Here is a 24,548-nt window from a genome sequence, read left to right as displayed (position 1 = left end):
TTGGATTTTGTCTATTTTTTCAATTAAATGCAACATAATCAACACATTTTTATCTTGAGTTGCTGGTACTGCCTGGGTCGGATGAGGATTTGGTACAATGCTTTACTACTTCAAAGGGGGCTTTGCTCCTGTTAGAGGTTGCTGCTATCGGAATCCTATGGTTTGTGTGCAGAGATTTGAGGTTGGTGAGGTCCCCACAGCTGCTTTTTGGGCCACTGTTTCTCAAGTGCTCTGAGCATTTGTTGGAGGCTAACTCAGGGGTGTACCATGGAGCGAATGGTTTGGTTTTAGCCCACCTGGATTTTAGTGGGGCATAAGTGTCCTCCAGGTTCATAACAGAGACGCTGAAAAATTCCAGGAGGACCGAGGCATTCCCTGTGGTGGGGGGAAGTCTGCAAAGTTTGCTTCTAGCTCATTGACAGGGAAGGTTTTGAATGATCGGTGTTGAGGGACGGGGCATTTAGCTTGACCTTTGTGAGCCATAGTCAATTAATTGACTAATAATGGGATGGCTGCATGTTCTGACCTTTCAAGTGGGATATAGTATGCACAGGTGTTGCCAGGGGATGAGGTGAAGACTTAAGTCTTGGGTGTTGCCTAAGCTGTGCCTGGGGGAGAGCACAATTTGCTTAAGGTCTATGGAAGCACTCAATGCGAAAAGCGTGCTTTGAGTGTGGTTGTCAGCCTGGGACTCTGGGATGGTAAAATCAATGAGAAAGACATTATTTCAATGTGTTCATTTGGCAGAGGAGAGTAAGTTGGAGATATCTGCAATGAAAGAGTCACTACTGTGAGGTGGTCTGTAGATGAGGTGGAAGGTGATGGATTCCTTGTGTGATCGAGGGAACCAGCAGACAAATGATTCAAATTAGCTTGTTCTGGGAGAGGGGTTGATGCATGGCCAATCACTCCTGTGGATGATTGCTACTCTGCTTACTACCCTTCCTGGCTGGTCGGCATGGTGGATGCAGTAGCCTTGGGGTAAGAGGAAGTCAAACATTTGGGGAGGATGGGGTAAACAATGTTCCAGTGATGAACAGGGCATCAAGGTTGTTGTGTAAGATGTAGTCAGCGATATCTGCAGCGTGAGCGACTGCTGAGCGAGCATTGATCAACATGGGAGGGCGTGTGCATGTGGTCCGTAGGTGTTGGATGTGGGCAAGGGCAATATTGATGAGGTTCGCTAGGGTAGCTTGCCGGGGCTGTCCTGGGCACTTGGCCATTCAAACCCTAGTGGGAGTTGGGATGGCCTTTGGAGGGAGGAGATGCATGGTGATGTCTTCTGGTGAGTGACAGTAGTAGCAATTAGTTTGTAGGTGACATGCAGGATAGTGGGTCAGGCTCTTGGCCCTATCGGGCACAAACCGATGAGGACCTGGTCTCTGCACATCCATGGCTGAGGACGCCAAAGAAGGACTGATTAAATAGGTGGCGGCCAGAGCAACTGAGTGTCAGGGCCTGGTCACATGACACACAGCCTATTCAATGCTGTCTACCTGGAGCTGTAACACAAGAAATATGTTCAAGCCAACTTTAGTTTAATCTGACTGGTGTTTAAGGCTTATCAAAGACATACACACATTGCATGTTCCTCTGTCTCAACTTTGCATAATTTGAATTGCTATCACTATATAGCACAAGCCATTTGAGCAACTTCTGTTTATACAAATATTAATTTATTCATGGGGGGGAAACACAGTAATCAAAATTACAAACAACATTATGACGTAGATGCTTCAATATATAAAAACATGAAAAAACGTCTGTGTTGTAAGAGCAAATGCCACCTACATAGACACACTTCCAATTGTATACAGCACAGCTCTACCAATCACACATGCAAACATCACATCTTAGACTGCATTCATACTGATACATTCAACAAGTGAAAAGCAATGCAAGTCCGAAGATCTAGAACCTATGTCGGTTTCCAGCACTGTTCGAATGTGCCCGTAATATTTTAAACATTTAACTATTTTTCCAGCAGCCTGTGCCTCTTAAACAATTGCCAGAAAAAGCACCGGACTGGATGATATAGTGTTTGAAGTATTTATAGAGGCATCAGGCGTTCCAAAATCACAATGTAAGTTAACTTTATGAAGCCTCTTCAATAACTGCTGACTCGAGTTTCAGGCTGTCGAAGGTCTACGGCAAAAGCTGGGACCAGCCCTCTTCAGGACAATGCACATGTTTATGGATAGAGTTTGTGTCTCCGTTAATTGGCAACAACCTGAAAAGAGGAACAAACACATGGGTCACAACCATTGACCATGGGATGTCCCCTTGACATGCATATTTAAAGAAGTACAATTTATTATTTTACATTACTTAGTATAGGTGTCTGCCAATCATGCAGTGGTGTACTGTGCTCTCCCTAGTCTCCCCAACCAACATGCTGGTGAGTTGGTGTGTAAACCTTGTAAAACGTTTTGTAATCTGAAGGGACCGGGAAGCACTTGCAATTCTGTAAAACGTGAAACTGCACGTTTAAACGTGGGAACCTCAGTCCCTATTGGAAACTGAAGCAATCGCTCCGTGGTGTGAAATCTCTTGGAATCAATTGAATGGGTTGTCTGTCGTCTGCAAGGAGGAGATCAATTGTGATGTACATCCTGATCTAAATGGGACGGCGCATGTCCAGCATGTAGCATTGAATGGTATTTCAGAGGAAAACATGCTTTAGTTTGAAAAGCGGTCAGAATCCTGGGTAGCTTACCCAATGGAAACGGGCCACCTTGCCTTGGAGCTGACCTGCAGTCCTTAAATAGAGGCTTGGAAGCTGCAGAAACTGGAGGTGGGCGGAGCAACTGGGTGGCAGGCCGTGGTCAGGTGACCAGCAGCCTACACTGTGCTTGTTTACCAGCACATAGGGCCTCTGTGTTTAAATTATTCAGAAAGAGGAGTAAGCCTGTGTGGTACGAATATAAAGATATACATTTGAATGCATAGCCGCCGATCTAAGGTCCTAAAATCCTTTTCCTGTATCTCCTGCCCCCGAACTGTCTGGTTTGGTGGGTGTGCCCTGAAATCTGTGCCTGCCAACCTCTGATCCTATCTTAAACGTATTTCTTGTCTGAGTTCTACACTGGAAAGCAATGCCTTACTTATACCAGAGGAAAGATATTAATGTAATTGAATCGTTCTGCTGCATGCAAGCTCTTTCCACAAACTGTTCCAGCGCCTGCCTCTGTTTATTGTTGGAGTGAAATCCATATTACAACTCACACATGGCAAGGAAAAAGTGGAAGGTTTCCAGTTCCTCTTTGCTGGGCCTCGAAGGATTATTTGAGAAGACATCACCCAAGGAATAGAAGTGGCTCTATGAAACCCTAGAGTTCACTAAGGCAGTCTCTAACTCCCTATTCATTGTCAATCTCCTGTTTGGTTAATGACTCTTCCTGGCTAGGCTCTCTCAACTTTCTCTATTATGTGCTCCTCATGCTGAAGGGAATACGCTTATATCACGAATTTGGATCTGCAATCAGTCCTGTACAAAGTGTTGCACTTTCAGACACTTTACCCTCATTTTATTGCGAATTGAATGTCCAACGTTGGTAACCCGACATGGATTCTGTGATCATTGCCCCACTAGCTTTCTTCACCACACTCCAGCTAAATTACTGCTCATGCTGACTGGGTAAACCAACAAAATATAAATCTGCAAATGCTCATGTCTTCGATCCTCACAATAAGTGTAGCTCGGAGTAAATAACTTTTATGTGACCAGTAAACCATCCCCTTTTCACTGTAAACGCAGACGTATCAGACTTTCGTATGCTCTGCCGATCATTGGACTGGAAATCACTCCGACCAGACAAGCTGGCTCTAAGGTTACTAACTAGGCTGGTCTGTACTCCCCATATACCCAGGCACAACTAGTCTAGTTGGAAGAATGCCCTAAAAGGCACGTATGAAACGCATGCACTGGGGTAAATGTATCCTTTCAGAAGGCTGCATTATGGATCTTCTGGTGATATCTGGGACCAGGCCCATGAATGCCCAGTCCAGAAATTGGGTTCCCTGAAGTGAACAAGCTAAAGTATAGAAGCGATTCCTGGGGAAACTAGGCCATTTGCAACATGCGGAATGTGGAACCTTTGTCTTACCTAGTGTCTTGCTCGCTTAATGAAAGGCTGGATCCCTGTCCACTTCTTAGTGGTTCAAGTTGGTATACATTGGGGGAGATTTTACTGTCGCTGTGTATTTTTGTGGAGGCACAACATCTTGCAGGTGATGCGTCCGAAAGGGAAATCTTTCTTTGGATAACGACAATGTGCAGGCCAAAAATGGCTATGGGTCTGTCACGCTTATCGGGTTTACAGGAGAGGAAGGAGGCAAAGAGCTTGATCCCATCATCGTAAATGGCATCAGTGCAAGATTTAACAGAGCTGGGAAAACCTGTGTAACAAGCAGCCACGTCCAGGCTTTCTACGCTGTAACGTTTTATTAATAATAGCTTTTATCTTGTTTTTTCTCAGATTCAGGTGCCTGTTCGCCACTGTGGCTCGTGGTTTCTGTAGGCTGCCTGTTTGTTTTTTTCTTCTCACACTGGAGCTGTGACGTTTTGTGCCTTTTTCCATTTTCTCTTTGGCTTTAATCTCTTCACTGTCCTGTAGCTTGTTTAGCAATTGCACTCACAGCAGCACACGAAGTTTGTTTGTTCCTTTACTTTCCTGTGCTATGAAGCAGTTGGTGCCAATAAATCACTGAACAAAGAAATGAACATCGCACCTTTTTTTAACTGCTCGCAGGCAACTTACCATAGCTCATACATTAAATTAAGAGCAGCAAAATATAAACCATAATTCTGTAGTGAACTTCCTGGTAACGGTGTGCGACGAGGGAAGCAACTAACTTGAAGCATCGACAAAGCCACGTAGCCTTGTTTTGTATTTAAATTGCAGATCAATTGTGTGTGTATGCTTGAGGATATTCTGTTTATGTAAGATTGAAGGTAAGAAGTTATCTGCAAAGAACAGTGTTGTTGAAGGGGTTCTCTATGCAGCAAAGAAAAAGCTCGCCTTGTTAATATTTGCAAGATTTTTTAATTTTAATGTGCTTTTCTGTGGAACTTTCAATATTTACAGAGTAAGGCCTAAAGCAGAGCTGCAGACCTGGTAGTCTGCGTTGTTGCAGCAGGCGGACTACATACACCAAGTGGTGTTTACTTGCCGGTTTAGCACTTCTGCCGTGTAATTCACAAAGTATAGCTAACAAAGCCAATGTAGACACCTGCTGCCCCTCTGCCCCCCCTCCCCACCCGATGCAACTGCTGTATGCATAGTATATGCACCACATTCCAAATGAGTGGTAATCAAATGGACAGAGAAAGTGCTGTAATTCATCCGCGTAGTGCTTCTTACATGGGTATATCAATAAAAGGTCTTTTTCAGAGAGGTAAAGTACTCGAGTCAGATCTAAACATGAATATAAAGAAGTCTTAGCCATTGGATCGTTAAACAATTAATGAGGCTGGCTTTTCTAGCCTCTGGAAGTTTCAGCAAGTGGTTGAAAACTGCAGTTGGTTGCCCCCTGTTTCTTTCTGCTACAAGATGGCTGCCGCTGGCATTCTTGGCACAGCAGTTTTGGAGCAATCGAGCAGCTGTTATAGGAGAAGCCACTGCAGCACTGGTTTATGGAGCACAAATCACGTAAACATAATGTATGTGGCTTTCCCTTTTGAATCTGGTGGAAGCAGGCACTTTTTAATATGTATTTCCACGAATGCTATAGAGTAGCCAGACGCCTTGAACCGTAGCAAAATCTTTTTCCTACTTAAGCGCATGCATGGCAGCATACCCTGAAATGCGTCTGTCCCTTTGCTCCAGGAGCAGGTGAGATGTTTTGTAAGCATTCCTATATTTTGCTAATGTAATGTATTCCCTTGAAAGTGCTGTATAGTTCATCCCCCCAAAACTCCCTCTTCAAGGTGGCTGAAATTGCCTAAAACCATTCCATTAAATGTACCCCAGACTTTCACAAAATTCTTCAGCCTGTTCCACCTCAAAGCCATTCCACTGAATTTATTGCAGGGCGGGCACACGAGCTGCACACAGCCACGAGCTGGTCTTGTGGATTAGTGGTTGGGGGATTTTTTTTTCACTGGAGTGGCATAAATATTTCCCACTATTACCTGCAACTGAGCAAGGATCCCAAAACAACCAATTCTGTAAGTCTTAAAGATGCCAGGTCACCAGCAACTTTCATGATTCCTGTGCGTCTAGTATGTTATCTTGTATTTGTATAGCACCGGCCGCCATCGGTTAAATAGCTAGTTTTGCTTGTCAGAGAGGGAAAGGAGTAGTATGATAGAAGAATATTCAGTAGTGGTAGGGAGGAGCAACGTCTGGTAGATATTTGGGTTGAGGGATACATAAGATGCTCAGGAAGGAAAGGGGGAGGAGCTATGTGTACAATTGTACTGACTTTTTCGTGCGACTCAACTGCATTCTATGGGTGTGCAGTGCCAAAAGGAGACGGCTGGAGAAAGGTGTTCACAGCACAAGGGGATATGTCTGCCATGTACTCATCTCATGGTGAGCCAGGGCATGTAGATGCTACGCCCAAGAAGGAATACTGCAAACCCTGTCAGCATCCTTCATTCTCTAGGTCACCAACAAAGAATTGAGAGGGGTTGCATGTCAGAAATCGAATTTTCTAAACTGAAAAAACCTCCCAGAAAAGCGAGCAAAAACAACATTGAATAACTTTTTTTGTGCTTCTTATTTGTCATGGTTACCAAAAGGATTTTATTTGTTTTAACAAAACCCTAGGCTTGTGCTTTTATGCAAGGTGCTTAAGGACACAAAGCTGGCCTATTGCTCCGCAGTGTTCTGATGAGCCTTCTGGTGTATTGCATGCCAGCATTGGCACTTTGAAACACTACATGATGCCATTACCCACAATATGTGTCACTACTGCCACTGTAAGAAGACTTTTTCATGATGGCTCTGTCAAAATAGGCCAGTTTTACCACCATATGAACTCATGCTGGTTATCCACAATAATGCAACTGTTTCCAGGGTTAGAAGAGATTTTAATATGTATTGCAGCAAGTGCCTAAAATATGCCAGCATTGTCATTGAAAATAGATTGCCAGCAACCTAGTCCTTCTACTACGTGCACTGGACCCACATGCACACTCACATACTTGCATTGAAACAATGTATGTGGGCTGCAAGCTATTTTCGGTCCAACAATCACACTATACATGGAAGACGCAAACTCCATGCTCTCCATCAAGATCTTTAATTCTTGACCTCTAAAATGGCATTATATTGCTATGAATTATATACATGCTCTCCTCTTCAGAGACGTATTCACACAATACTCGCGCCACAAGGTTTAGTTCTATAATTTTCTTTGCCACCTGGTCATCCGCTCTGCTAGATAAAAACGTCCTAGTGTCCTATGACCCCTGCAGACGCAGGGAGCGAAGTTGATTGGCACTTCCCTTTGCGAGTCCTGCTCCCTTACAGCCCATAGGAGGATATCAGGGGAGTGTTTTAACTGGAAACCCTTTCGCCCTACTTTGTCTAGGAACGGTCCTTTGTGTAGGAACAGGGGCCTTGCAGTACTCCATGTGGGAAAACACCCCAAATGAGCGCCTGGAAGGCTTCTGTCCCTGTCGGCATGTAATGATTATTTTGTAATGCACAACGCTTCTGAAATGGAGCGCTGTGAATAAGTGACAGCCTGTGCATAACGGGAGAGTCTGCGTCCCAACGCCAATTGCGCACTAGCAAATTGCTACACTCTGCCTGCTGTAATTGTGCTTAGGAAATGCACTTTCTGTGAATTTATCAGAAGCAGAAACGTGGGGGTTTGAGCATTTTCCCAGTCCTACCTACTGGCTGTTTCTTTATAGGTAGAAACTGAATGGCCACAGCTTTATTCTTCCATTTGGTAGGGAGGCGCTTGGAGAAAGGCACGTGGGTCATTGGATTTAAGTCCAATGTAGAGGGGAGGGAGAGGGACCTGCTTGCACACGCACCTTGTGCTGGTATGAAGTCTTTTATGTGCTGGCGTGAAACATTTAGGCCATTATCTCCTCTGACATATTAGATAAAATGTCGGTGACCTAGCCAACTTGTGCTATGCAGCATCTCCTTGCAACAGTGGCGGAGGTGTCTTCTATTTATAGCATAAATACTGTACTTTTTCGGGGTGGGCTTGTTCACCTTGTTTTAGTGGCGTACGAATTCTGGGCAGTAACACCGATTCATTGGGGTATTTTCAAGTGGCTAGTGTTCTCAAGTAGACTGGGCACTACTAACATGGTCCCATGCCCAGATGTTTTTATTTAATGGGCCAGGAGTCAAATGTGATGATGGAGTTAGTGCCATGTAATGTAAAGCTGTCTTATATAATTGGAGGCCTATTTGCCACATGGCTCTGGAATAGAGGGACATGCAGGTGCGGAAAGCAAATTGATGGGTGCAAGCTGGAAGGCCAAGGGTCCCGTGTGCTAGTTTGGTGATTTGTGGAAGTGGCTCTTGGGTGTCAGTTTATCCAGAGGGGAGAAACCCAGATCGATTTAGCTGCCTGTGCAAGGGCTCTTTGTGAACCACTAGTCTGGGAGGAGCAGAGGTGATCTGTGATGCCACTAAAGATATTTCCTGTCCCACAGTGACACTCAAGGGTTCTGCTGTGGTTAATGAGGAAGTGGAGCTACTAATGGGTACAAGGCTACCGTGTACATGGGGCAGGGGAGGAGTTACGTGTATGATGGGAAGAGAATTTAAGGTGACTGGCTGACTTGTAGGGGGCTTTTTAGGGCTAGTTAGGGAAGTTCTTGAAGAATCGTGCCCATGTTTGATTGGCAAGACATATACATTCGGGTTTCAGTTTACCCAGCAGACAGTATTTAGCAGTTCAGTTATTGCTGTTTCCATATGTCTAAATAATGAACCAAAGTTTGGACCTTTGGGGCTTCAGCGTGCAACTTACATGTGCTTGCAATGTATGCATTTGGAACTCTAGCAAAACCTAAAATGATAGCACGCATTAAGAGAAGACTGCTGCCCTGCCTGTGCCGTTCCCTCACTAGCACATAATCCACAAGTGCAGTTCTTATATTTTCAGGGAGCCACTTTAACCCAAAAGAAACCTAAGAAGTGGTAGTGGGGATTGTCGAGAAGCCAGATTAAGCTTCCTACAAAAGCTGATTTTACTGCAAAGATAAGTGCTCGGTATTAAAAATCTGCACGTTAAGTATGCAGACTTCAATGGAACGGGCAAGATTTAGCAGAGCATGCCGCCAGGGGAGGCTTTGTGTGCTAAGCACTTCTGCTGTCTTCTCTTAATCATGCACAGCTGATTGTGTAGTATTTATAGTTGTTACTGATTCCTTCAAGCTGTTCCTTGTCATCTCCCAGAATAGCAGTCTCCATCGATGTATTGATTGGATCAGCTGATCTATTTCTGTTAGCAGCACTTTCTATTTACAGTGCACGTCGATTGGGCCTTCCTGCCTCTTCCCCTTGGCTTCAGTGACCAGTGCCATGAGCTGATATTTTCACCAGCAAAACCTCAGTTAACAAATCTATACGCATAACGTTGTCCTTTTTTGTTAGCCCACATTCTCTCCTGAGAAACGTTTGTGTCCTTTGGAAGCACAAACTCAACATCGCATTGCTATTGTCCGATTATGGGAGGGTAGAGAAAGGAAAGTAGTGTAAGTATTTTTAGTTAACACAGCAAAAAATAATTGGCGGGGGGATTGGGGTGGGAGGAGTGTGGCGGGAACACTGAGGCAAAAAGTAATTCATTAAAACGGATGAGAAAACAAGAGAGTGAGGTGAGGGGGTGGTAGTACAGGAAGACTGGGCGATATTTGCTGAACTACCACCACCTCACCACACTCCCTTAACACTGTCTTCCTGTTGTGGAAGAAAGGGTCCAACAACCAGAGGACCCCCATTGTTTCTCACATAGAACAGTGTTGTGTAACATTGTTCTCATTTTGACGAGAAAAACAGAGCATCCTTGGTCATTATGCTTGTTTAGTGCCCATTACAGTGAGTGCTGTTCTATGCAAGCCTACACGTTTGAGGGGACTCACATGTTGTCCTCTGTACCACTATAGCACAGCACATGAACGCAGAAGGGCAGCACGCTTAGGTTTTTTATTGTTCATAAAATATGAAATAAGATGTATGTTGATGCAGAAGTGCTCTTTATCCTTCTTGTATATAGTAGACTGTGCTGTTTTTTTAGGCTGTTAGTAGAACACACTCCAAGCAAAGATGCCCCATGGAGAAGAGAGGTATTGGTGGTTGTACATCTTTGGTTAATCTCTGAACTGGAGGATCTATTAGCCAAATCCTAGTGACATTGGAAGGGGTTTCCTGAATCTGGGCCCTTTGAGTATGTGGCTTCAGGAGGCGAGGGGGGTCCTCGTTGAAGAGCTTGCAGTGGATCTAAGCCGGTTTGTCTATAAAGTAAATTGAGGGGAGGCTTATTTGTTATAAGAAATATTTTTGTAGGAGATGGATGGCCTTCAAATAGATTCGTAACTTGACTTTTCGGCTTTGTATTTCTGTATATGAGGTGTTTTTTCTTTTTCCTGTGGAGATTATGGTTATGTTGGAGGCTTTGAGAAGGGATTTACGTAGGCAGACCTTGTCTTTAGCTTATTGAAACACTGCTGCTCGTAGCGTTCTGGGGATTCTAGAGACATTTTGTGGATTTTGTTTTCAGTTTTTAGGGTTTCATATCCCCTAACTCAGGACTGACCTCTTTGCTTTGTGTTTTATGCCACTGCTTTGGAAACGGGCCCACATTGCCTTAATGTCCAAATGTTTAATAAATGCAGACATCGAGTGCCAATGCCGTTGTTCTTTTTGTAGTATAGAGGATAAGATTAGAGTTTCTCATCTGCTTGCATTCCACTTTGATGGCGCAGCTCCTCAGCGGGGGAATGGGGCTGCAGATCGTTAATCTGGAATTGCCAAGGCTGGTGGGTTTTGGCTTTTAAATTATAGGGGGCAGCCTCAATTGATCCAGTAATTCAATCCAGCGGACTGCTTGAAGATGTGAGACTCGTGCCTAGTAAAGCAGGCTGTGCACTTGTTTGTTCTATCAAATGCTGGGGCAAGTACTGTGATTTTGGCTCTACTCCCACCTGGACTAAAGTAATGTCCTTTGTACCCTCTGGCCTGTCTTTACAGTCCTTTGTACCCTGTCGCCTCTCTCGCCTGTCTTTACAGTCCTTTGTACCATCTGGCCTGTCTTTACAGTCCTTTATACCCTCTCGCCTGTCTTGACAGTCCTTTGTGCCCTCTCGCCTATCTTTACAGTCCTTTGTACCATCTGGCCTGTCTTTACAGTCCTTTGTACCCTCTGGCCTGTCTTTACAGTCCTTTGTACCCTGTCGCCTCTCTCGCCTGTCTTTACAGTCCTTGATACCATCTGGCCTGTCTTTACAGTCCTTTATACCCTCTCGCCTGTCTTGACAGTCCTTTGTGCCCTCTCGCCTATCTTTACAGTCCTTTGTACCATCTGGCCTGTCTTTACAGTCCTTTGTACCCTCTTGGTAGTCTTTACAGTCCTTTGTACCCTCTCGCCTGTCTTTACAGCTCTGTTACTTCCGAGCTAGATTACAGTTAATATACATAGCAGTGTTAGCCCCCATTTGCGCCCCCTCCCCCCTGTCGTGTGGGGATGACATACCCTGGGAACCAAAACCTGAGCAGTCGGTGAATAATAGTCAGACAACAGTTTACATTTTTGGAAACACAGATCAGTTTATTGGAGGATACAATACAAAGGGAGTAGTCCCATCCCTAAAGCACCATGGTTCCTGACCATGTATACCACAAAACTTCTGACTGTTCCAGTGTTCCCTTGCCGTCTCCATGCATGTCGCAAGGCACCGGACATTTGTGCCAGATTGGTGCACAGAGTGCTTCTCCCTCGGGCCACTGCACATGAAGGTGAGGAGTCCCCTGTTTCCAAAGGGATCCAATGCCCGTCGTCTGACTTTGGCTCGAGTACGGCCATCGGGAAACCGCCCACAGTTCAAGCCGCAGCATCCTCCCCAGCTAGGACTGCCCGTAAGTCTGCCTGTGACAGAAATGGAACAATTAGTATAAAATAAAGCCAGGAATTTCACACAACTCCCTTCACACCCACCTACACCTCGATCTCTGCTGAAAACGTAAAAATTAATACAAATTGAAGCATGCACGCATTTTCTGACCTTAATCCTGACGCACCCCGCTCTATGCTAAAAATTGGAACAACTATACACTATGAAGCAAGAAGTTTAAAACACTGTCCTTTGCACCCACTCCACTTACACCTTGATGTCCGCTGAAAACGAAAAATTAATTCACATTGAAGTCTGCCAGTCTTGGAAACCTTTTTCTTGTTCACACCCTGCACTTTGCTGAAGATTTGAAATGTATGCAGCATGAAGAACAAAGGGTAACCCCCTTTCCTATGAACTCACGTACACCTCTATCTACTCTGAAAATGTAAAATTAATACGAATTGAAGTCCGTGATAATTTGCAACAATATCCCTTTACCCCCTCACAGCTCACTCTCTTGTTGAAAAATTGATTAAACCCCAACTGAGAAAGCCACCATTGACACTATTTGCAACACCTCCACTGACACCTTGATCCTCCGCTCCACCTGTGTTTTACCCTCCCCGTCTTTTCCTGCCTTTATAACTCACACCCTCGTTCAACAAAACTGTGCTCCCCTACCTACCAATGGGTGCGGGTGGGTGGGAATTCGACAGAGGAGGACTGGAAAAGTGGCCGTTCTTCCAGTCGTCCTCCATGTTTATAGACTTTCCCCAGGGCTGGCCGGAAATGCCCGCCCCCCCTTCGTGATGTGGCTGAAGGGGAAGTGACCTGCCTGGCCACTAGGGGAGGGGGGGCTGCCAGAGGGGCACCCACCCTATGTGGGACTTCATTTGAGCGCCCCTTGCAGGGGCTGGAACATCCCCTTAGCGGTGTCAGCCCCCATTGGTGCCCCCCCCTGTCGTGTGGGGATGACCTACCCTGGGAACCAAAACCTGAGCAGTCAGTGAGGAGTCTCCAGTGTCCATAGGGATCCAATGCCCTTCGCCCGACTTTGGCTCGAGTACGGCCATCAGGAAACCGCCCATGGTTCAAGCCGTGGCGTCCTGCCCGGCTAGGACTGCCCCTAGCTCTGCCATGCTTTGGGGGTAACACCCCGCTACCTCCAATGCCCCCATGCTCCAACAACTTACCATCCCCCTCCTTTGGTGTTGCAGTGGCAACGGGAGACACACCCCACTCTATGCTAAAAATTTGAGCAACAATACACTATGAAACAAGTAGTTTAAAACACGGTCCTTTGCACCTTTCAATGCCTTTATTGAGCCTGCGCCTAGATTTTTCCATGGCCCTCTTTGATTTACTCCCGCGCCATTGCAGCCTGGGCACCATTTCTGGCCATGTCACTTCTGTCCCTGGCAACTCCTGAGCCAGTGCTCGTAGGCCCACTTGGATCTCTCCCCATAATTGTCCCCTTCCCATGGTTGCGAGGTCATTGCAGGTGGGCCCCCCGCTGCGCCACAATGCCCCCATGCTTCAATAAGTTATCCCAGTTTCCTTTGTAAATAAGCACTGGCATTTTTCAGTGCCTGTTGGCGAAAGCCCTCCAATTGTACCGTCTGTAATTTCAATCCTAAATTTTTCTGTGCCAACCTCTGCTTTTTCCCAGCTACATTTACCATGGGGCGGTGACCTTGAGCTTGCCACACCTCACCGGATCCCCCTGCCATGCTACTGGACAGACCTTTCAGTTTTATGTAACCCCCTTTTGCAAATTACAGTGCGTGTATGCCATCCCCCGGTCTCAAAACCAGCATGTACCGTGTGTGTCTGACCTCTCACCATTTCTCAATTGTCTTGTGGGTCGTCCGTAGCGTTCCCAGCAAGAACCTTCACTTGTAGCCAAACATAATTCTAAATTGTGTACACCTATCATACATTTTCGCCATCTTCCAGTCTTACCACTGGCATGTAAATGTGTGAGGCCTCACAGCTTGCCAAACCTTGAGGGCGTGAGCCGTGTTAATAGACCCTAAATATTTACCTGGGCGGCAATTTGAACTCATCCTGTATTTATGCCACCCTTCGATCTTACCAACGGTATGTCATTGTGGGAGTGCCCCACAGCTTACCAGCCCTTTCGGGATCATTCTGTCGCCTTCCCGGTTACACTCCTTGGATCAGACTGAAGCGGTCGTAGACGTCCGGTAATATTCCATACCCTATGATAACACAGAAGCACACATCTGTTATTTGCATCGTACTTCTGCAGAACAATGTCACCTAATTGGCCCATCGATCCACCTTATGTTCCCCTGGCCAAACCAGCTGCTGGTGAAGAGTGCAATTTCCTGGTCATTCATTACGTCTCCCTACAGTCATTCCCTTTTTTCATATTAAATGAGCCTTAACCAAGCTAACAATTTTGTCCTGTGTGAATTACCCCTTGCCAGGCTTGCTGCGTCTTCCAGATACTTAACCATTGTGTAGCTGCTACCCTTGGTGGCCCATTACTACTATGTTTGTGCCCCCAATTGGCTATCTGCTGCTTGTCTGGTAAAAGAAAAGTAGCATTGCAAGTCAGCTGGCCAGTAGAAAATCTGACCTCTCAGTCATCTCACACAGGGCTGTCCTTACAACGGCACTCCCACCCTGCCATTGATACAGGAATAAATACCGGTCCTCCATTTAAATGTTCAACATTCTCATCCCTACTTCCTCTCTGGTAGGGTGTACGCTCAGAACGGAAGAGAAACCTGCAGTCCCACTCTTGACTAAGCCCGCTGTTTAAGGAGACGAGGGCCATATGTTACCTCCATAATCATCATAAAATGCAATGCACAAACCCTAATGGTGCCCCTGAATAGTACACAGCTTTCACTTTTAAATGCACAACCTAATGGTGCCCCCAGAATAATACATCATCTTCAAACATAGGCTCACTGCCAACTAAATGCACAAACCCTAATGGTGCCCGAGTACTCCAGAAACACACTATTCCATGTGCAACACGACGGCCTGGCCCATCTTTTTATTTAATGGCTCTGGAACAACTCTTTGTTTCCCTGCACTTCTATGGAGCAAGAACACCACAACAACCCTTATGTCAGCGCGCTTTGGGACAAATTGTGTATAGGCGCTATCTAAATGAACTGTCCATTTAATTCAAAACGATCCTGTATTTAAATCCCCCAAAATCCCCCCCCCCCCGACCACCCTGCATGAGGGGTTGTGTCTACATCTCTCTGCTGGCGCCGTGACCAGCTACGCAGCAGGCCACGTGGACCTCGCTCATTCTTCAAATAACCGCAGTGCATCCTTCTCCCCAAATTTGCGCTGTTAACAAATTAACCATATTGAGACCCATCCCCTGTACTGTGGGTCAAAACGCGCCGCGGTGTAAGTATTCAGGAAAAACAAACCTGATAAACACGATGTATCTTCATTACCCATGTGTGAATACATCCTACAATGATTGAACCGCGCTCATCCCCAGCATCGTAGTCCTTGCACAGCGGCCCCGCAAACCACCAAACGTGGAAGCCGCACCTTTTTAATTTAAGAAAATGCAGACATGTTCCCTACAAATCCTGCAACACCAACCTATACCACTCATCGCCTATATACAGCAAACCCCTTCCGCACTTGGTTGTACAACCACCTTCTTTTAAAACATACACATAAAAACCAACTACCAAATCGGGAGGAATACAGGCTACCAGCGCAGTGCTAAAAGCAAAATCCACATTATGCATCAACAGGCGCCATTCGCAACAGTTTTGCGGCATGCTCGCAGCTGGCATTTTTCCCGCCCATAAGCCTGTATTGCTACCCCCCCCCCCATAAGAAGATGTCGATAGGTCTCAAATCATACATTTCGAACACGCAGTGAAGCCATGATTTAGAAATGTGCTCTGTCCGTTCAAATGCTATGCCACTGCTACACATTGATCTATATTGCTGCCTGTGCTCCGTTGCCCGCGATGTACACCTGCGCCTGTGGCACGGGGACCTGCCATACACCCATCAGCCTAAAGGAGCCCAGTGGAGGCACAGCAATACAACCAGCAAGTTACATCATGACTGATCTACGTGTGGTAAACACATCCTTTACATAAAAATTGCGCCTGAAACATTTTTCTATAGGCGCATTATCAATTACCTAAAACGTGTGGCGTGAAACAACCAGCATTGCCCTATCTACAGCAACCTGGCAGCGGCAGCCGCACTGCTGCCTCCTCTTTGCCGCGTGCCCCATGCGCACCCCGGCCCAATCCAATCAGACCCGGCGGCCAGCATCAAATGCACTCAGCACACTCAAACACCTGTTCTGCAACAATCGTATCAAACCCAAGGAAACGTGCCGAGCCAGAGGCCACGCGCCCCCGTACTCCTCTGCCAAAGGAGACTGTAAGCAACATTTTCCACACAACCAGCATTGTCGCTTGCAACAACCTCTGCAATGCAGTAACTTCATCTATACAATTGTATGTCTTGGTCGCAATTTGGATATCAGAGGTTGCCTGCTCCACCCCGCCAACCCACCACGTGTTGTGCACGTCGCCCAGTCCTCAGAAACTCGACGATGGCGACAACGCCATTTTGTCGACAACCCCACACGTGCATGCCCAACCAAGCATGCAAATCCCAGCAACCGCCCGCGTCCATAGCCCCGCAGCCTCCCACAATGAAAACAAACTGTGCTGCCTGATTCCGCAATAACCGCCCCTCGGTGTTGCCCAAGACATTCACTGCAAAACAAGGACCACAAACACAGCTGGCCCTGAGCAGAGCCCGCCCCTGCGTGTGCAAATGGCACTCCAGCCATCCCCCTGCACATCTCAGTAATCCCTCGCAACCACAACATTGCTCAGTACAATCCCGCAAACCCATGCGGCACTGCGCCCATACAATATTAACCCCCTCACCGACCAACAAGCAATAACATCATATCACCACCAATAAATAACAATACCATCAACAAATTCCAGTGCTCTGCCATTATCAAAAACCTTGCCGTGTTGTCCAGCCGAAACCCATAACTCGAAACCCACACCTCGGTGAGCGCATTACTGCTTTTCCCACAATTATTAACTTGAACAGAAGTGCAGCACAGAGGCCAATGTACACCCCCATCAACAACGCCCTTCCTATCCAGGCGGGCAAAAACGAAATTCATTGAGAATCCATAGGCGGGTCATGTTGGTTTTATGTACTCGAAACACCTGCATTTATCCCCGCACCCCAGCATAAACTAGTGATTCCACACAAGTAGATGTGGACGGTGTGTGCCTACACTTGAAAACATGGGCAATTAAATTCTGTCCGGTATGCGTTACCTGTTAAAAAGCACCCCTCTCTTTGAAATACTGTGTGGCTCGGCGGCCTCTATATGGACCCGTTTAAACCAATAGAAGCAATCGACATGCCGCTCTTGTAATCAGCTGAGACTGGTGAAGAGAAAAACCTAGGATCCTTGACCTAGCACAGAAATTGACACCCATTTGAAGGTGCTATGCTGCGGGCATGAACAAACATGTAAATCCTGTAAATAACAGTTTGACGAAATAGTTTGCCGGTCACCCTGAAAGTGAACATGCGGTGTGCCGCTTTCCCCAACATGATTAAATATTTCTGATGCCCGAAAACTATGCCCCGCAACCTGGCGAACCGCAGAATAGACAAAGCCCACTGCCGCGTACAGCACGAGGCCAAAAATTAGAACTCGTACCAAAGTAACTTGCCACGTGTTCCGTGGCACTTTGCCTGCAGCAGAACAACTTGTTAACCCTAAATGTTCGGGGTTCGGCGATCACCACACATAAAGCAAAGTGCGCCGACAACAACCCCCCCCCCTCCATGTACAAGAAAACAAACAAACGTGATTTGCGAATATTTACATCCCTCGCTAACATGCACTTAAAGGCCTTTGCCTGCAAGTCAAACATATACACACCTTGAAATCCACCGATTTAAATAGACCTGCCAAGTGCTTTTTGGTGCCTATTCAATTTTACACTTGTACGTTACTTTTTGCTGCATTGCAGCCCACATGGAGTTAAATCAAAGGAAGCACTGTGCCCACATCACAGCAAAACACAACCTCCCAATTCCGAATCCGTTTGGCCTGTATACAGGACCGGAAACAACACTCCATCTTGAAAACTAGAACAACTTGCCCCGCTATCGCAGCCTCAAAGACTTTTCATATGGCCACGGACCACCTCGTTGTCGACACAAAGTGAAACACCGAAACAGTTTTTGGCAAACACTGCAACCGCTTTAAAACTTACCGGCCATGGAACCGTGAAGCAAATTCGACAGAGGAGGACTGGAAAAGAGGGCGTTCTTCCAGTCGTCCTCCATATTTATAGGCTTTCCCCAGGGCTGGCCGGAAATGCCCACTCTGGGGACGCCCGCCCCCCCTGTGATGTGGCTGAAGGGGAAGTGACCTGCCTGCCCACTAGGGGAGGGGGGGCTGCCAGAGGAGCGCCCCCGCTATGTGGCACGTCCCTCGAGCGCCCCCCCTGCAGGGGCTGTAACATCCCCTGAAAGGAAGGGAAAGTGAGAATGTCACACGGAAACGGAGAAGGGGGGGGGGGTAATGAAATGTTAATGCAAATACCACGTGTGTGTGTGTGGGGGGGGGGGGGGGGAGTCTCTGTGTTAGATCTCAGAAGGAGACCTTTTTTGAGGTGTTCCTTTTGAGGTCTTTAAATGTATCACTATTCCCTTGGCCAGTCTTCAAAATAATGTAAACCTAAGCAAGATAATTATGCAATCACTTTCTCTGGTCCATTTGCTAGCCCTTTTCAGAGTCAACAAAACTTTTACTTTTTTTTTTAAAAAGGGGCTCTGATGAGTACCTGGCTTTAAAAAGAAAGTGATCCATGGGATTGCCTCAAAAAGCGAGCACTGAATAAGTCGAACACAGGTCAGTCATTGGTGTTCAAAGCATATTTTCTTTGGTAAGGCATGATTTGCTGAGCAGTTTGTAGGAGGAAGACTAATTGCAGAGAACATAATCTTAAACCACTACAGCCAAGCATGCCATTCCCAATTAAAACTTAGAACACTACAGCTGGCACTCTTTGCAAAAAGTTGCGACACCATGCCCATCCAATATGGAAAGGGTAACACTTGTCAGGAATTGGCATGCGTGTTCAAACAAATGGGCAGCCCAGGAGTATGGAGGAGTGCATGTTTTAAAGCGCTGTATTCACCCACCAATGCCGCTTTCTCTTAGCAGTCCATACCATTAGTTTTGTCTCTGCCGGGTGCTGTTTTATTGGTAACTATGAGCTAAAACCTACACTAGTCGGACCACACACTGACCGCAACCAAATGAATGAGACATTCCAGCGCGAAGCCCAATGGAACACTGCTACAATGTAATCTAGAACTGCAACATGACTGCCACATAGCTTGTTCCACCAGGCAGTGTGTAGCACAAACCAGACACAGCACCTTAACAATGCCGTAGATTTGATCTACACAAAATGTGCACACCTGTTGGAGTTTAGTCTGTGCTCCAAACGAGATGGAATACCACACCATGCTTGGTCTGAATAGCATTCGTTATCCGCATGACAAATCACTGTTCAGAAGGCATGTACAGAGGCTGGTCATGGGCTCTAATGTGAACTAAGTATTCAAATGCTTCATTGCCTGATTAATGGGCAACAGCTCAAACCCCATTCCAGTCGCTTAATTTAGGCATTGACTCCTTTCCCTAAAAGAAAAGCTCTATCTGAAGTCTTCAACCATGAGCTTGCAAGGTTTTTTTGGACTACAAGTCTCCTCGGCACTATCCAATATACTCCATGATGTGGGAATATGGGAGTTGCAGTCCACAACATATGCAAAACATCAGTTTACAGAGACTATGCTATAATATTAATTCTATATCACCCAGGCATATAGATCTATATCTCCATAAAAATGAGCAATCATGCAAGCGACCTCTGATGGATTCAACTTTTTACAGCATTGTAACTGTTTTTAATTTGAAACTAATTTCCTTAGAACTGTTACCATGCCATTTAGTCAATGAAGGGGTCCACAGTGCTGTACACCAAGAGAGGACTCTTCCACACTGAATTAAATGCACAGAAACTGCCTCCCTTCACACCTGCCCAAGCTTATGTGGTCATCTGAATTCTACTTGGAAGAAAGACTGCATCATAATCGCACTGTCAGTTGGCAGTTTAGACCTTTAAGCCATGGTTTCTGAATGTGGGTGCTCAGCAGTGGAGTAACTTTGCTGAAAATGTTGGGGGGGGGGGGGGCATGACATCTGAAGAAAAGGTGCCCCAGCCAAATCAATGGGGACAACATGGTGTGCCATGAAAGTTGGGGGGACAAACACCCCTATAGCCCCCTAAAATTACACCCAGGGTGCTCAGCTTCTCCTTTGACACTATGTAGTGTTGAGTATATTACTTTAATCTTTGTGCCGCTTTTTGCATCAACCATGAGACACACTGATTTTGGTCTGAAAGCCCACAGTGCATTTTTATTGGTGATTGCATGATTTACCAATAGCTGACCTAGTATTAATGAGTATAGGTTAGTTTCGATAGCTGACCGAACGTCCCTTTGCGGAGATTGTCGTCTGATCAATCGTTGTCTGTTCTTGCCTTGCAGTCCTTCCAAGGAAGCCAAGGGCGAGCCTACCTCTTCAACTCGGTGTGAGTGACTATTTTCCAATTGTGCAGCCACTGGTAGGAATTAATCAACCATGGGATTGACCTTGTACACGGGCATTGCTCTGAATTCCACTGCGTATGTAGTCCTTTTTGCTTGACCCAGTAATAAGACATCAATTGAGATCTGCTGTACTCAGGAGGGATGTAAGCATGGCCTAAGCAAGGAATGTTCCATACTTGAACAAGGTGAGCCAATAATGCAGACGAACCGCAAGATACCTGGGAAGGAGGCCCCCAAGACATGGCTATGTCTCAGTTTTAACAAAAGTGATTCTAGTTTTTGTGGGCGTTTGTGGCTTGAAGTTGTCTTAGTTATGTAGGAAACCTTTTTTTATTTGTGTCCCGAATACTCTTAGACAAATTACACTGGTCCACGGCAAGTTAAAATATTAAATGGGCAGATCAAAAGTCTTTACTGCAATCTTTGAAGGGGTGGGCAATACGCAAGGCTCCTATAAATAGTTGCGTGAGGCACACAGTAAAGAAGCAAAATCGTCTTGTTGCTCTGGTTTGCAGGCAGACCTGGTTTGAGCAAGGTAGCAGAAGTTGAGGAATCCGCCTAATAAGAGCTGGACACAAGTTTCACGCCTTATAACTTAGCAACTGTAAATGTGTTCACACCATGTGTGTAAAAGGGTCCAGTAACCAGTGGAGGTAGCCCACTGTACGCCCTCCAAAAAATAATTTATTCTATCAAGTAAAACTAGCATTGTTTGTGGACTGTAGCTGAGTAGTGGCAGACCTATTCAGTGGTCTCACATACGCCTTCCACTCAGCAATCTATGGATGGTATTGGGTAGTCTGGATGTTTCCAAAGATTCCTTGCCTCTAAAAGGTGGGATTTTGGCAAAGTCAGGCGCATGTCGAGTTAATGCTTGGATTACAATTTACTCTACACCAGCACTGTTGATCTGTGAGAATTACTGTTTTCTGGGAGAGGGGAACAGTGATCTACATATAGCCCATTGGGCCACTGCCGAGTGGTTACAAATAAAAGCCAAGTTGGTGCTAAATCCTTAGTGTGCTGTCTCTCAACCACGCCCTCCTCCTTCCCCCAACCACCAATGAGTAGAAGGAACTCCTTTGAAAGTGTGATTATTTAATCTGGCACCATTTTGTTTTGTCTCTTGTACAGCGTCAATGTGGGCTGTGGGCCGGCAGAAGAACGAGTTTTACTGACGGGACTTCATGCTGTCGCTGATATTTACTGTGAAAACTGTAAAACCACGCTGGGCTGGAAATATGTAAGCACTTATTCTGTATTTGTTCTAGCTAGCGAGCGCGACTGTTGCCTCTTTTTGGGACCTTGCTAATCTGGAAGCCCCTCCAGTGGGCACACAATGCAGCGCCATTCATAATGCAGGAATCTGAAAGTTACGTGAAATAACATTTGGCGAGCCAGACCATGTCTGTGCTTGCTTTTCACACAAAAATAGTCTGTATAGTCTCCATGTACCCTTGCTTTCAATGTGCCCCGGTTTTGGTGGGGGGAGCAGCGCTTCTCCCCTCTTGAGGCCTATTGGGCAGTAACAGAACAAAACCCAAAGCCAGGATAATTGTAAGGGATTTTAGGGCTAATGCACACACATTTGGTGCCCATCCAAAACCAGAGAAATGAAGGGGTCCGAGAACTCTAGTTGCCGCAACCCATAGCTTGCTTTTTGTGTTGTCCCAGCAGTGATTTAAAATAAGCATGGATACTCCCCTCAAGTCGTTTATCCGATTCATCCCTCGCTAGAATAAGAATAAAAAAGTGGACTTTCATGGGAAACATTAGCAGTATACAATGAGGGTACTTGTGTTATAGAATAGGTACACAACAAATTTTAACAATGGCAGCCACGAGGAAGATAAACAGGCTGGAGTGCGGATGCAGGATTTAAAGTATGTCCTCTGCGAGTGTGTAAAAGACTTAATTTTTTTTTATATTTAGCTGTAATATGATGCAGGTAATTCAGTCTATGAAAGGGAGCTCTAACTTTCAGAAATGCACCTTGCCAAAATGCATTGCGTGTCTTGTACCTGACCGTCGCTGTCGAGTAACATCCTCTAGCAGTTGTCCTGCAGTTGCAACAGGGCCAAGACAAATGTCACATTTACATCCCTGAACGCTGCCTGTTGTAATTTTGGGTTCCAGCTGAGGTGGCGTACTAACCGTGAGCACCTTTTGATAAAAAAGAAAAATACTTTTTGCCTACATGCCCGGTTTGACATAGTGGCTACTGGGATCACACAATTATAAAGCCAAATGTATTTGGATGTCATGTTATTGTCAGCTTGGTGAGACGATTTATTCATGACAGTGCTCAATGTATATTGGCTGTCTGTCCTGGGTGTAGCCAGAACACCCAAGATGCCTTCAGGGCGATAGTGCACGTTATAAGGCCGAATAACATTACCATACAAAACCCTTGCCCAGGAAGCTTTTCTTCCTTAGAGGAGTCAAAACCGTCCTCCAGGTGACAGGAACGCTCCCTGGGTGGTCCACAGGAATCAGTGGTTCAAAGACAGTCCTGACATGACCAGGGCCCTCTCGCGGCAGGGTGCTGATTACTGGAGTCCCTTTGATGTATATCGAGGAAGAACGTGGAGTTGGAGTAGCCCAGATAGGGCTTAGACCATTTTGGATTCTGCTAGAGCCCTCTAATGTCCCCTCTCCACTTTTTGCAAACTAAGCACACTGGTTTGGACATCAGTAGGCTAAGGACACTTGTTACAGCACCCTGGCTTGGACTCCTAACAATCGGCTCCTACAGAGCAGGAGTCTTGATCAAATGGACATAGATCATCAGCCACATGGAAAAGTACACATTCCATAGCATAGACCCAGAACTCTGATTAGCTGGCTCAGAAAATGTGTAACTTCTCAATCATTGATACAGTAGACCGATTGAACGAAACAAGGCATAACCCATCACTGCCTAGATGGAGGATGTGAGGTACCAATTAACCAGGAAGGTGCACATATCTGAATATAGACCGAGATTAGAAGAAGACCATGGTTTGCATGTGCTATTGCCACGAGCGAGCAAAGAAACAAATAACTTTGTGATATGCATTTTAGCAGTGGTCACTGTTAAATGAAGCAACACACTAGACAGTGAGTGGCATTTTGTTTTTCTGTACATGTACCATGAACTAAATGGCTCTTATGGGCTGATCGTTTTGTAATATTTTAAGACTGGAAATTGTGACAGGCCAGGGACTGACTAAACAAGTTTCTCAGGATCACACACACTTTGGATAAATAGTCAAGCTGAAATTGGAGTCTGTTCTCTAATTTCGCACTTTTCCAGTTCGTGTTGTACAGTACATTTCAATTATTTGTAAATGATTGCCTTCCTTTTCTTAAACAAATAAATATTTTTACATTTATAGCAGCGCACAAAACCCAGAGGCATCTAGGCGCTAGTTACAGTTACAAGTGCAGTAGAACAGCCCACAATGTGTGGGACAGCTATGGAGTTAGATTGTTACAGATTTAGGGATAGGTTGTAAGGTAGTTTCCGGAAAAGCCTCACCCATTGGTGCAGGCGGTGGGTGGGGGATTACATCAGAAAATACAGGTAAGCATAGAGTCAAACATAGATGTGGAGCACAGTCCGGAAGAAGCCTCACCTCATGGTGTGAGGGCTTCTTCAGGTGTGTAGACAAGCAAAGAGACAAGTTAGGTGAATGTATACAGACTGGTAAAGTCTCACCTCATGGAACAGGGGGCTAAATCGGGTGTGTAGACAAGAACGATATATGATATGATAGTTTATTTATATAGAGCCTATACACAATGTGTTTCAAAGCGCTTCAAG

The 24,548-nt window shown here is 45.7% G+C and overlaps 1 protein-coding gene and 1 long non-coding RNA gene across 13 annotated transcripts in view; one reads left to right on the top strand and one right to left on the bottom strand.

Moving 5' to 3' along the window:
* Positions 1 to 24,548, top strand: part of YPEL2 (yippee like 2) — a 318,063-nt gene that overhangs the window by 260,004 nt on the left and 33,511 nt on the right. For all 12 annotated transcript variants that reach the window (XM_069615144.1, XM_069615145.1, XM_069615135.1 and 9 more), the window contains 2 exons: positions 20,681 to 20,724; positions 21,878 to 21,986. In XM_069615144.1, the coding sequence (XP_069471245.1) occupies positions 20,681 to 20,724; positions 21,878 to 21,986 (153 nt within the window). The remainder of the gene's footprint in view (positions 1 to 20,680; positions 20,725 to 21,877; positions 21,987 to 24,548) is intronic.
* Positions 11,722 to 18,460, bottom strand: LOC138488268 (uncharacterized). Its single transcript, XR_011274628.1, has 3 exons — positions 18,328 to 18,460; positions 14,167 to 14,256; positions 11,722 to 12,066 (listed from the first exon to the last, which is right to left on the bottom strand). It is a non-coding gene; the product is annotated as an uncharacterized lncRNA (long non-coding RNA).

The sequence above is a fragment of the Ambystoma mexicanum genome, chromosome 9 (assembly GCF_040938575.1).
Source record: "Ambystoma mexicanum isolate Mex_15411 chromosome 9, UKY_AmexF1_1, whole genome shotgun sequence".
Lineage (NCBI taxonomy): Eukaryota > Metazoa > Chordata > Amphibia > Caudata > Ambystomatidae > Ambystoma > Ambystoma mexicanum.
The sequence above is the reverse complement of the archived record's forward strand: the minus strand, read 5'-3'. Positions and strand labels throughout refer to the sequence as shown.